The sequence below is a fragment of the Schistocerca piceifrons genome, chromosome 2 (assembly GCF_021461385.2).
Source record: "Schistocerca piceifrons isolate TAMUIC-IGC-003096 chromosome 2, iqSchPice1.1, whole genome shotgun sequence".
In the NCBI taxonomy this organism is placed as follows: Eukaryota; Metazoa; Arthropoda; class Insecta; order Orthoptera; family Acrididae; genus Schistocerca; species Schistocerca piceifrons.
Genome location: NC_060139.1, coordinates 401124087 through 401139346, shown reverse-complemented (window position 1 = coordinate 401139346; position 15260 = coordinate 401124087). Strand labels below are relative to the sequence as shown.

Genomic DNA, 15260 nt, shown 5'->3' with positions numbered 1-15260 from the left:
ACAGCTTTTGTTTTCTTGCTTGACAAACATTTGTGATAGCTGTACAATACTTAAAGTGACCCCCGCCCCAATTCCATCAATTGCTTAACCTGATTTATCAAATTACATTCTTCAGAGGTTCATCAAACTTTGGACAGTATCTTTGTTTCACTGACTTCTTGTTTCATTTGTTGTGGAGTAACATTGTTACCAGAATATTGGTGAAATTAAGGAAGAAGGTACAATGATTATAGTCCATAATCAAGGAGACAGTGTTTAAATTCATTCTAACACCACAGCTATCCACATTCTGTGTATTTCATTATCTCACTCTACAAATTTGTGCGCGATGATCTCAGATAGGCAGAGTCCTTGTTAGAAGTGGGAAGGCCTCACATCTGATATTGTTCCACTGAATCATAATCAACCCTGGGGGGAAAAGGAAGGAGAGCAGTGACACTGAGATATTTAGTAGAACTACGCCAGCTGGCCGAGCGGTTCTAGGCGCTCTAGTCTGGAACCGCGCGACTGCTACGGTCGCAGGTTCGAATCCTCCCTCGGGCATGGATGTGTGTGATGTCCTTAGGTTAGTTATGTTTAAGTAGTTCTAAGTTCTAGGGGACTGATGACCTCAGAAGTTAAGTCCCATAGTGCTCAGAACCATTTGAACCATATTTTTTTAGAACTATGCCAGTACTATTATGTGTTGTAAAATTTTATGTAAACTATTAATGTTACACGTGTGTTAAATATTTGAAATGTACCATTCCTATATTTCCAAGGGTTTTGAAGCATATCTGTGACACTTGTTTAGTATCTTTTGAAGTGTAAATGATTTTAAATGTACATTTAGATTAGTTTGTAATAAAGACATTGTTGCAAATAAACTTAATATTATTGAAAATAACCTCAGAAATAGTTATATAAATTTTCTGTTCCATACAGGTCATAGTAATGTTTGCTGTACAGAGCCATTCCAAATCTAAGCGTAATTTTGTGGCAACGCTACAAGTAGCAAGCAAGCTGTTTGGATTTGAGTCTGCTCGCACGCTATTACTACAAGAAGGCCATCGACTGCTTCCTTTCCTCTTTTCAGAAGTGTCGGTTCTGGGAGAATCCACATTGATGTTACTACTTGAACAAGTGGCAGAGCAGATCGATAATACAGGTGGAAAACTCATTCTGCAAGAGTTCCAGGTTGTTCTCATTTCATATTATTTTTTGTACAGATATTGTGTGTATTTAAATATAATTTCATTAAAAAATGGTTGCTCAACACAGAACGATTAGCTTTTTCCTCTAGTTGCTGCTACCCTTAGAGACCTTTTATGCTGCATTTTCCTTATTCCTTTTGAATTAAAAAAATGTTGTGTCATGATTAATTCCTAACACACACCCTGTGTCAAGTATGAATAGGCTTTGTTCTGTCATAACTGTCTGCCACTTACTTCTGCTACAGTACATGGCTCCTATTCGACAGATTCCCAGAAGAGATGCAACTGGCATGTAGATAGTAGATAAAGGTATATGGGTCAGATTAGATTAGGTGTACTTTCGTTCCAACAGATCCATAATGAGGAGGTCCTCAAGGATGTAGGACATATCAGAGAAATGAGAGAATGCAATAAATATTTACATGAAATATGATAATGTACCTTCCACAGATTTCAAATGAAATGTCCCTCATGGATGTGGAATAAGTGAAAAAAATCTTAAACATACTTTCATTTGAAAGGCAATAAATGACTTGTCACAGGACATGTAAATGTTCAGTACATTGTGCTACTTACTTGCAATAATAGTTTTATTGCACTGAATTTGTACAGAAGTCAGATTGTACTGACACTCACATTATTTGAATTTTATGTACAGTCAAATAACAGAAATAACTTTTTGAAAATTTTACATGACTGATGCTCCAGAAGAAGAAAACAAAATCATATACACAATAGTTGGTTCTACGTAGAAATTAATTAGTGTATTAGCGGGAGTTGGCCACCAATAAATCCTTTAAGCTTGTCTGAAACTGAACTTTATTAGTTGTTCAACTTTTTATGACAGCTGGAAAATTATTGAAAATGTGTGTTCCCGATTAAGATAAACCTTTCTGGACTGAAAAAAATGACTTTAAATCTATTTGAAGAGTATTCTTATTTATTTTATTCCATGAACTGTGCCATTGGTTTGAAAAAGAGATATATTTTTAATGGCAAATTTCATTAAGGGATAAAGATATTGGCAAGCAGTAATTAGTATCCCTAGAGCCTAAACAGGCCTCTGCAGGATGTTCTGTTATTATTATGCCCTACAAGTTTTTGATTGCAGAAAACTTTGGCTTGGCTTAATGAGTTACCCAAAAAATAATCCCGTATGACATGTAATAAAAGTAAACATCGTATGATAGCTTTTTTATTTTTAATCACCTGTGTTTGGAATTGCAAATAGATATTTGTTTAGGCACTTCATCAGCTCTGTGGTATTCTCATTCCAGTTGAATTTATCGTCAATCTGTAATTCCAAAAATTTTGCGCTGTCAATTTCTTCTATCTTTTTTTCATCATATTTTAATCATATACTGGCAGGAAACCTTGAATCGGCTAGGAAACATTTGTTAATGTTCTGTGAAAACTTCATTGATTGATCTTTCTAAGATAATATTTTATTTGCTATTTATTGCAATGTTTGTCTCACCTGCAAGCAAAACAAACTTGGGGTTTTGTAATGTTACAGATGAAAGGTCGTTGATATACATAAGAAAAAGTAATGGCCCTAAGGTGGAACCTTGTGGGACACCACATGTAACTAGTTCCCAGTTGGATGATGTCTGATAGCTTAATACATGTCTCTTTCCTAATTACACCCTGTGTTTCCTGTCAGAGACATATTAAGTCCTACACAATAGCTTCCATTAATTAAATATTATAATATGACTGTCTTTATAGTTATTATTTTATGATCCTAATTTACAATCATGCTTCATATTTCTTGAGTTAGCTGATTTAAATGTTCAGACTGAAAGAAATTTTGCAGATGTGAATGTACAGGATCATAGTAACTGTGTTAATTTGTGACTATTTTTGTATATTGTAACTTGATTGTTATTGATAGATGAAATTTATAACATTATATTTGAAGCAGCTTGCTGCAATCTGATGAAATTATTATCACAGCAGTATGTATTTTTGTGTTTAGTACATATACCCATACATCATTGTGAATGAGAGTGAGGAAGTCATTAGCTCCTCTCTGGCAGTAATTGAGAAGATAACTGGGCAGCCAGTACGCAATTTGGTTTTCAGTTCCTTCAAGGTATGCAATTATTATTCTATTAATTATGTTTAATGTTTTTATTGATCACCAATCTATATTTGTTAAATAATGTCTTTGTTTTGGTAGCTGTTACTATTAATACGTAACCATATTAATGGAACTTTCTCCATCATGTATGACTTTTCACCTCTGGCAGTGGTTTTTAATGTGAAAAATGACAAGTTGCATCATGGTTCTGAGTCCTGTTAAGTGTAGGTTCCTTTATGATAGCCTGGATAAGACATTTCAAAGGTTAGAGGAAGGCAACAGCATATTGCTTCCAGCAGTAACAACCTAAATGACTAGAAAAGCATTGTAGCATCTTAACCGATCTTTGATTTGATGACAGGTTCATCTTTTTTTGTATTGATATGACTAGTGGTCAATAATACATAACAGCAAAATGTGAAATTCAGTGTGACAAAAACAAACTCAGAGCGTGACAGTGAAATTGTTTATTACAAGTTTTCAAAAATCTATTGGAGAAGAAAGTCATAAGTTGACGACATTTCTTGCACAAATAAATAGTGATATTTTAAATTGTGTTATCTTTTCAGTCACAAAATATTTGTTCTGAATACTCATTAAAATGGGGAATGGAATTTGAGTTCGGTTGTGAGCTTGTTACATCACTATTTTGATGATATAAATCTTCTAGAGTGTCTCAAACTTATAGCCACATGTGAAACGATCAGTGATCTGTGTTACAGACCGTAACTTCAGATATTCAGGGAAGACAAGTACCAACAAAATCATTAAAATTACTTTAACAATAATGTGAGCATGGATTGTGTAATATTATGGAAATGATCCTTGCTTCCGTCCCCGATCTCCTGCCAGGGGGTCACAGCTCTTTTGAGAGAATGTGTTTGGTGAGCATGACTCTCAGCCATTGTAACGTTCGTTCCCTTCCTGTCTCACAATTCAGTTCCCTGACTGTTTATCCCTTTGACTTAACCTTCAACAGATACCATCGTTGATATTGCAAAGGGAATTCTATATTTGTTCATATTCGTACCACATTTGTTCCATCATGGTATTAAGTGCATTTGGCCACTAGAGGTTGTCTCAAGGACTATCATACATACTTCACTAGATGTTCTTTCAGGGTCAATTCTGCTCTTATAATAGACTCAATAATTATGTAAAATAAGTGACTAAGCTGTAGAGAATCGGGTTTTCTGAATATAATATGAAAATCACTGAGTAAAGTAAAAGCAGGTGCTTCATTCCAGCAAGGTGGATGATCAGTGAAATGTGTGGTCTCTGCTTTCTGTTATTCAATTTTACTTTTCTTGTTAAATCCTACACACCTTTCAGTTTGTCCAAAAAATTGCCCCTGTCACTGGGTTTGACTTTCCATTTCAAAAACATTTTCAGTAGTGCAAACCACAGTTAAAGGCCTTCTGGTACACAGCAGGATAGCCAGTCTATCTTAGGGATTGTGAGGTATGTGTATGTTGGTAGGTGCTGACTATGCAGGGAATGCTGCCAGTGCTGTTCCTTCCATGAATTCCCTGTAGTGTGTGTGTACCTTATTTGGGACACAGAACTCTGAATGATGACCTCCATGCCAGAGTGCAGTTGGGGGAGAGGTCCTGGTGGGGCTTGGTGGCATTCAGGCGAACCAGTCACATAATAAAGAATTAAATTGAACCATGCTGATGGCCATATGGTTCCGGTGGACTCGTCAGAGTGATCGACTCATTTCAGTATAACCACAATACTGTTCCCTCAATAATATAAATTGAGATGAAAACCGACCTGTGAAACAAAGAGGGAGATATATGCCTCAATTCCTGGTCTGTACCATTGGTAGTGAATCCTTCTCAAATGACAGCCATAATTATTTTGGAGGAAATTGAAGACAAGTTTTGTGAAGTCACCTCAACAAACAAAATGCGGAGTGGATCTATACTGATTTAAACAGCCTCACAGCTTTCTTCACTCAATCACATATCATTAAGCTTGATAAATTTGGTGACATTTTTGTCACAAGTACCCATCACGGGATCTTAATATAGTCAAGGAAATGATGTTCCACAGGGACCTCATACTTCAAATGGATCAGTAATGAGATGCCAGTTTGGAACATTGTGGCATCCATTTTATCAAGTGGGTCCAGTGAGGGCCTAAAATTAGCAATGTAGACAGCAGAGCATTCATCTTAGGTTTTGAAGGTGACTTCCAGATAAAGTTAAGATTGTGGTTTACCAATGTGATGTAAATCCTTATGAGGTGTTTAAGAATATGAAATTTAACCACATAATATTTAGTTTTATGAATAAATCTGTCTGTAGATATTGCAGATGAACACTGCACCGGTATACCTCCTGTGTATAACCACCTTAGTGCACCAAATATTGAGAATCACCCCCCTGATCACAACCTGCTGTGTCACAAGAGGTTGAACAAAATATGTATGTTCAAGACTTTTTATCATCTAACATATCAAGAAGGCAGGAACAACTTTCTAGATGAGAGCAAGCTACTCACAAAATGTAAGCCTTCCATCATATACCAAGAGGACCATGTCAGTGGGCTGTAGTGGCAATCTTAAGTCATCCATTTGTGCGAGGGAAGGTACTCCTCCCTCCCTCCCTCCCCACCTCCCCTTACCAGTACATCTGCACAGTGTATCATGGTCCCCTCTGCTTTCATATTAAAGCTGTATAGTTGACTGACACCTCGGGTATTTCCCTCCTGGCCATACTACCCAAACCATCGCATCCCTGCTCCATAATGACAGCCAGCAGCTGCAAGAAATGTGAAAATTTGGCTACAGAACAGCTCACTCCTCATCTTTACTAGGCTCGTATCTGGATACTCTTCGTACTGAATCCATATTTCGTATGGCGGAGGAGGTCATTGAGGAGAAGAAGTTACTGCATTGCAGGCAGACCCAGCAGCACTCATTTAAGCCTGATTTCGCCTCCACGACTATTCAAATCATGCAAATAGCTGACAACCAGCATGTGGTAGTGATTTTGATTAAAAATTGCATCCTTTTTGCACTGCCATTGAACACACATGCAAACATAATCCAGTGGAATTGTAATGCCCATTATCGCCACCTTGCTGGAATGAAGCACTTACTTTTACTGTACTCAGTGATTTACATATTATCTTCAGAAAACCTGATTCTGTACAGCATAGTCACTTATTTTACATAATTATTGAGTCTGTTATAAGAACAGAATTGGCCCTGAAAGAACATCTAGTGAAGTATGTATGATAGTCCTTGAGACAACCTCTAGTGACCAAATGCACTTAATACCATGATGGAACAAATACGGTATGAATATGAACAAATATAGAATTCTCCCTTTGCAACGTTCCTTGCCCCATATCCAAGGAAGAGATGACAGACCATGAGATCAATTTGATCTTCCAGCTACCCCACACTCTTCCTTTTACTGATTGATTTTAATGCTCAGAAGCATTTATGGGGCAGCTCTAAAACCACTGAATATGATATTTATTAGAGCATACGTTTTTAAATATTGAACTTTGCGTACTGAACAATGGCTCCTCTGCTCATTTTTGTTGAACACACAATTTTTTTCAATGGAAAGCTCACAAAGCTCTCCTTGACAGGCTGTTTTTTTTCTGTTACGCCAAAACTCAACTGGATAGCCCTTGCAATGGATTCTTAGGAACTTTGACTGGCACATATTCAGCACTTTCATAACACCTGTTACACCTCCCATGATACTGTTGAAGAGACCCTCAAACAAGATCCTACATTCAGCAGAACTGCCAATTTCCTGAAAATCCTCCATCGGAGGCCAGTCCCTTGGCGAATACAGGAGATCGTCACAGCCATTAAATGTTGGAGAAGGACAGTTTGATTTTATAAGCACCATCCGCTGAACAACACTTATGATCTCTAAATATCTCCAAGCCAGAGCCCGCTTCCTTTTAAAATGGCAAAAGAAGGAATGCTGGGTAAGTTTCAGTTACAGTGTTCCTCCTGTTACACTCTCATTGCTTCCCATCTTGTAAATCTCTTCCTCCTTTCCTGTCCTAAAGTGGGCTGCAGTTTGAGTTGGTAAATTGATTTAATTGCTAACAAGAGGTCTCTTATTGATAATAACTATTTCCTGTTACTGTTGGTTTTCTGCACTAGAATCAGACTTTACTGTTCTCAACTGAGCTATCTGATCAGCAAGTTACTAATACCTTGATACATTTCATATGGCTAGCTGTTTTATCATCAACAGACAGATTGTGCCAAAAGTGAAATTTTTGCTTTTGATCCATACAGTCATTCACCATGACTGCTCTCCAATGACTCTGTTGATATACCCCTACTGTCCATGGTGCTAAGCACAGAGCAAAACCCACCCATTGTTGTGGCCAGACGCGCAGTTTCATTTATTCTCACAACCTGCTGATACTATTGCTTGCTAGGCTCGTATATGCATATCAGTATTCAGATGAGCTGTGAGAACAGTTGACTTACAGTATCTACCATCAGAACTAGTACCTCACTCTCACAGATATGGGCCCAAATTACAGTGTACTTTCCATCAGTATATGCAACAGCCTAAGCAGACAGGCCAGTTTAAACTTTTGTGTCCCGCACTGTCTTGATAACACGTCCTGGGGTTTTGACCAATCTAGCATTTTATAGTTCTACAAAGCTCTCGTATTATCATGTTTAGATTATGGCAGTCTGGCTTATGTATCAGGAGCACCATCAGCACTATGGTTCCTAGATGCTATTAACCGTTGTAGAACCAGACTTACGACTGGGCCCTTCTGGATTAGCTCTGTGGACGACCTCATGATAGAGGTGTGGAGGTGGGGTTCCTCCCTTTACATATCAGGTACCATCAATTACTCATCTACGCCATATATGTCCGTAGCTGTCCAGAACACCCAGATCAGTAGCTCCAGTTTCTGATGCAGAAGTGAGACTTCCAAAAAAGTGGCCTTGGGTGGGAATATGAGCTTGGGTACAATCTTATCATTTCTGACTTCTACTTATTTCCTGTCAGTACGTCACACATGGGAACACCCTGATGGAGCACGATGTACCCCAGATTTCACCTTGGTGTGTATCTTGTCCCAAGGGATGTGATAGACTGCTTGGATTTCCATCAGTTATTCCTCATGGTATTGTATTAGTACCCCAATTCAGATCTCATTTATATAGGTAGCTCATGAGTTGAAGATCAGAAGAGGTGCACCTCTACATTCACCAGTGTCAATGAGCAACACTGCCTGCCTATGACTGCAGTGTCTTAACAGAGTATTGGTGGCCATAATTATGTATGCCGTTCACTACATCCACATCCCGTCACATGAGTTTTTCTTAATCTACAGTGACTGTATGGACAGCCACACAGGCTGTAGCCCACTGTTATTCCTGGCATCCTTTAGTAACCCGAATGTAAGATTTCCTCTTAAACTTTCACGACAACTGGAAGACAGTAGTATTCCTCTGCTCGCCCAGTCATTTTGGGGTCCCAGGGAATGAATTTATCAGTCTGCTTGCCAAGAAACCTAATGAGAAGGATGCTCTGGAAATAAAGGTACCAAGCTGTAACATGTGGAAGGCATTATGTCACTGACTCTTAGTTGTATGGAAGAGTGAATCTAGCATTATGACCACAACCAGGAAGTTACAAGCTGTAAATGAGTACAGTTGTTTGGCAGTCTTCCTTTTGGCCATCTCACTGGGAATTCTGAATCTTTTGTCACCTCTGTTTTCGTCACAGCAGTCACTCCTGGGTAATATCCTACAGAGTGGATTGTATACTTCAACTGAAACATTCCTGCTGGCTGCTAGGGGGAAAGGAGTTTGGCGTACTGCAAAATTTGTAGCCCAGAGGACCTCCGGCTGCCCCAAAAGAGGAACATCCCAAATCAGTTTTAATAACACAGTGAGTCTTTATATTTATTTTTGAAAATGTTTTACGCTCTTCCTATTAGGTAGCCGAATCCTCAACTGTATTTACACGGTACAGTGGCCAAGGGAGACTGGTCAGGTGGGGGTGCACCTTCTGCCGCATGACAAGTTGCGTTGGGTCTTAGATTGCTCCCAGCTGACATCAATCCCACACTATTATCTTTTACCCCCTGACCCCTTTATTGATTCATTCTTAACACCCCATATGGCTGCCTTATGCCAGTTTTCTTTTAGCCCCTCTCCCCCCCTTTCCCATCCCCACCCCCTTTGCAGGTGGTTTAAAATTGAGCCTTTGTCCATGTTTCTGGGCCACAGTAGTTTGATCCCTTAAGACCCCACAATCCATCTGTTCATTAGTACATTTGATTCATAAGAAATGCCATGACTTAATATGCTTGTTTCTTGAATCGCAGTCCTGCGGTATGCTGCTGCTGTTATTCCTGCACACTAGAAGTAAGATACAGCATAGGGTTATACATAGAGGAATGCTAAATGAAACCTGTTTGTTTGCCAGAAGGACTATTTGTGAAGCCTTCAGTGACTACCATAGCATAATCTCAGTGTTCAGACACAAAACTATGAGACAGGAACTGAAATTGAGGACACCAAAGCAAAGCCGTAACCATATTTTCACATTTTCTTTTACAAAGGAATATCTACACCAGTTTAATTAATGTACTATTGCAAAGATGACTGATATAGATATTAGTGTTACTTGCATGGGAAGCGGATGGAAATTGTAAAAACTGAACAAACCTCTAAGTATCGGCAGCTATCCTAAAAGGTTCTATACAGAGTTTCCATATTAATCAACAATAATACACAGCTCAACAAAAGTTTGGAATATTATCATAAAATGTAGTCTACAGTGCTAGAGGTCTCATTGACCTAGGCACTTCATGTGTTATCCAGTTACAGCCCATACACTGGATAGTGTTGACTACTGGCACTATTTGTGGCTATTTCGCAGCTGTGTAAACATACTGCTGCCAAAGCGGCACACTGCGAGCAGTCCAGTATCAACAATAGCTTCATTCAGTTTGTGTTCATCACTGCAGTAACATGTCACAAAGTGGCATAGAACACTTTGATAGAGTCATGGTAGTGGCTTTACTTTCAGCAGATCATACACAACAAGATGTTGCTGATCGGTTATGTGTCATTCAAAGTGGTGTGTCTAAGGTGTGGAGAAAGTACAGAGAGATGGGAAATGAGAATGATAGACTTTACAGTGGTCTGAGAATGATAGACTTTACAGTGGTCATCTTCGTATGACATCACCAATGCAGGATCATTTTCTCCAACTGTTGGCTCCCATGTGCCCAACATCAATTGCCAGAAATATTGGAAATGACTCCTCCTGGGCAACAGGGATTTAATCTTAAACCAAACAGTGTGTAGAAGATTGCATTGGCTTGATCTTCATTACTGAAGACCAATGGGAGTTTTGCTTTGAATCAACGGAACTGACGCAATTGAAGGACCTGGCTTTTGCTCATCATTATTGGACCATTGCAGAATGGAGTACTGTCATGTTTGCTGATGAGACCAGGATCGGTTTGCAACCAAACACTAGATGTGTTATAGTTTGGAGAAGCACTATTATGACACTAGGAATTCTGATACGTTCAGGAAGTCCATCCATTTGCAAGCGTAAGTGTAATATTCTGAACGGCAATAATGATGGGACGGCGGACTCCTGTAATTCCCATCTATGGCAATTTGACTGGTCCCCGATACCTTCAAAGGGTCCTACAAATGATTATAAGGCCTTACAGACGTGAAGTCAGTGACAACTTCATCCTGGTCCATGACAATGCAAGACCACACCATTCTCCAGCATTGTCTTAGTATCTTCAGAGATGCAGTATCAACCAAATGCATTGGCCAGCACAGTCCCCAGACATGAATGCAATTGAGCATGCATGAGACTTGTTGAAGGTGGTCATTGCACAGTGTCCAAGTCCACCTGGCAATCTTCAGGACTCCACTGAAGCTGCCATTGAGGAGTGGACCCTCATACCCCAAGATAAATTTGATGGTCTCATCCAGAGTGGAAGAACTCATCTGTGTGTGGGAAGGACATACTCACTGCTAAAGACTGATAATCACATCATCTTAAGATAAAGATTTTTCACTGTTGTTTCCAAGATTTACACTGGGGAGAGAGCCTGCTTTGTTTTGTAAGGATCTTTCTTAACTAACGAAAATTGTTCTTGTTTTCAGAAGAAACTATGTTTATTTTGTTAATAAGGTATTGTACATACCACAGTTGATGTTCTGTACGAAATCATTGTAGTAAACTCAATGATATTCCAAACTTTTATTGAGGTGTGTACATTGTAGAGCCAGCGAACAAAAACTGTGCCCAATAGATAAAAGAAAGCACAAGTCACACTGGTCTATGAGAAGGGTAGCACAGGTGATTGACAAAACTGCACTTCAATATCCTTGACTTCCATCTGATGCTGAATCTTAAAACTTGTCTGATTTAAAGGTAATGAGGTATCTTGAACAGAGTAACCCCGTTCACACCACCAGCATAGATTCCAAAAAACATTGGTGACACCGTACCCAAGGCACGTTTCTCACATGACATCCTGAAAGTCACGGATCAAGGATGTCAGGATGATGCAGCGTTAGTGACTTCCCAAAAGAATCTGACTCGGTACTGAATCTATGCTTATTACAAAACCACCATTGTATTAGATCTCAAACAAAATTTGCAACTGGATTGAGGAATTCGTGGCAGGGAGGATGTAGCATCCTGTTTTTGATGGAGAGTCGCCAAGAGGTGTAAAAATAATATAATGCATGCCCTAGAGAAATGTGATGGGATCCTTGCTCTTCATGTTAAATGTTAATGACTCAGGAGACTTCTTGCCAATAGTGCAGTTCTATATAATAAAGAACCATCTGGAAAAAGCAGTATAAATGTTCATTCAGATCTTGATAAGGTTTCAAGCTGCTGCAAAGCTTGGCAACTTGCCTTAAATGTTCAGAAAGGTAAAATTGTGCAATTCATAAAAAGAAAATATGTAGCATCCTGTGAATAACAGTGAGTGATAACTGGAATCAGTCAACTCATGCAAACACCTGGCTGTGAAAATTTGTGGGCATATGAAATGGAACAATCATTTAGGCTCAGTAGCAGGTAAAGCAGATGGCAGCCTGTGCTTCATTGGTAGGCTACTTTGAAAATGCGGTCAATCTACAAAATGCTTGCGTGACCTGTAAAGTTACTGACCTTTTACTTTGTGTCGTAAGCCTTGTGGATGTCCATCATCACAAATCTTTAGCTAAATAATAGGTTTGTTTAATGTAAATAAGTAGACCTTATACCACAACATGGTCAAATTCACATTTTGTTCACTTGCACCTTATAGTTGGTAAGTCTGATAGTGAGTGTATCACATTAAACACTTCATAAAATCTGCGAGTGGCTTAACAGAGTTTTTTCAAGTATGATGGACATAGCAACTTTACGGTGTAACTACCGAACAATACCAATCTTGAAATGGACACTTTTTAGCAACATTGAATTTTGAAGTGCATATGTGCTACAGGTATTATAAACCATGAGTATTTCTTTACATAAAATGTTTTCATAAGAACTAAATATACTGTCAGCAACTGAGAAATTACAATGGAATAATGAATTTTAATGAAATACTGTTTGAATATGGAATTAGTTATTTAACATGATTATTGTACATGTACTGGTAATAAAAGAGGCCAGAAAAGAAAAAAAAAGTAATATTGACACTAGGACTGGTATGAGAACAAATAGGCTACTCCCACTGTGCTGTAGTACAGACTCATACTAGAATATTAATCAGGTGTGTGGGGCCTGTTCTAACAAGTACAAGGGGTATTGAATGTATGCAAAGAAAGGCAGCACAAATAGTCACAGGTTTGTTCAACCTGTGGGAGAGCATAATTGAGATGCTGGAAACCTTAACTGGCCGATGCCTGAACAGACATAAATTATCCCGTGAAAATGTACTTTCAAAGCTGCAAGAAGTGATAAATGTAGAAATATGCTGCAGTTCTTCTGTAGGGACACAAAGATGAAATTAAAGATCAGTTATAGCCCTTATTAAAAATCCAGGGTGGAATAACGTCAATATTATGAAACAGATAGATTGCTATTCACCATATAGCAGAGAGAAGCAAAAAGGCTGTTGGTGCACTTGTGGAATAGAAGGCTGTGGTGTGGGAACAGGAAAGGGAATAGGTGGATGAAGGACAATGACCAACAAAGGCTGAGGCCAGGAGGGTTTTGGGAATGTCAGATTTATTGCAGGGAGAGTTCCCACCAGCACAATTCAGAAAAGCTGGTGTTGATAGGAATGATCCAGATGGCTCAGGCTATGAAGCAGTCATTAAAATGTGTTGGTGGCTATTAATTCGGACAGATAGGTGTTGGTTGTCATGCCCATGTAGAATGAAGCATGGTGGTAGCAGCTTAGCTGTTAGATCACATGACTTGTTTCATAGGTAGCCCCACCTTTAATGAGATAGCTAATGCTTGTGACTCGACTGGAGTAGGTGTTGTTGGGAGGATGCATGGGACAAGTCAATGACAGGGATGTTAGCCTTGAGGAAATGGGTTGGGAGCAGGGATTGTGTAGGTATGGATGAGGATATTGTGGAGGTTTGGTGGGTAGTGGAATATCACTGTGGGAGGGGAGGATAGTGGATAGGACGTTCCTCATTTCAGGACATGACGAGAGGTAATTGAAACGCTGGCAGAGAATGTAGTTCAGTTGCTCCACTTCTGGGTGGTGCTGAGTCATTAGGAGACCTCTTCTGTGGCTGGACAGTGAGACTTTGGGAGGTGATGGGCGACTGACACGGGATACCTTACCTTTTGCCCCATTCCCAAATTCAATCTTACTGGACTTAAAAACCTTGTCTCCTTGTCCCAGTCCCAACAGTGGAAACACTTTTTTGCCACCAACCTTACCAATTAAACTCAATCTAAGACCAATATTGAACCCTGCCTGACTCGGTACATTCTTCTTCCAACTGTGATGCACCCCCACTGCCCCCAAATCACCCTCTGCTAACTTTCCAAAATTTCTTAACCTTGAAGCTTGCTTCACTATCATTCCTCAAACCTCAACATGCAAGCTTACCTTATATCTGCACAAAGAACGACAATACATCATCTAAAATCTGATCCTGTCCTTATTATCCTACCTGCTGACTAAGCCTCCACCACTGTTGTTTTGAACCACAAGGATTACTTGGCAGAAGGACTCTGCCAACTGTTGGATTCATCAGCTACAAACCCTACCACAGTGACCCCATTTAGGAAATCCAGCAGGATCTCCAGTCTTTTCTCAAATCCTTATGCCCAACCCAGAGCCTCTTCCCAGAGTCTGTCTCCTTACCCCTGTCACTCCCCACACTGCAAACATCTACATTCTTCCTTAGTACATAAACTTAACGATCCAGGACATCTCACTAAGAGAACCTCTGCTGTCATCAAACAACACCTTCAACCTATCACCTGCAACCTACCCTCCTGTGTAAAACTTACCAACCAGTTCCACCATGGACTCACCATAGTTTGTGTTCCTTTAGTATACTGTGCCCTGCTTGTCACTATTGATGCCAACTCCTTTCACACTACCTTTACCAACACCCAACGGATTCCAAACCTACAACATCTTTCCTGGTCATCATGAACAACTGCATCCTCAACCACAATTACTTCTCCTTTGATGATTTCACCTACAAACAAATCTGTGGTATGCCAATGGCACCCAAATTGCACCAACCTATGCCAACCTATTAATACGCCATATAGAGGAATCTTTCCTAACCACCCAAACCCCTCACCTGTTTCAGATTCATTGTCGACATATTCGTGATCTGGACTGAGGCTGAGGACACCCTATCCACAGTCCTCCAAAACCTCAACAGCTTCTCCCCCCATTTGCTTCACCTTGTCCTTCTCAACCCAACAAGCCATCTTCCTCACTTGACCTTCACCTCAAAGATGGCTACATCAGTATCTATGTCCATGTCAAACCTATCAACCACC

The 15260-nt window shown here is 39.5% G+C and overlaps 1 protein-coding gene across 1 annotated transcript in view; it reads left to right on the top strand.

Annotated features, from left to right (window-relative positions):
* Positions 1 to 15260, top strand: part of LOC124775053 (serine/threonine-protein kinase ATR) — a 354997-nt gene that overhangs the window by 143792 nt on the left and 195945 nt on the right. The window contains exons 15-16 of the mRNA XM_047249842.1: positions 925 to 1176; positions 3172 to 3288. Of these exons, the coding sequence (XP_047105798.1) occupies positions 925 to 1176; positions 3172 to 3288 (369 nt within the window). The remainder of the gene's footprint in view (positions 1 to 924; positions 1177 to 3171; positions 3289 to 15260) is intronic.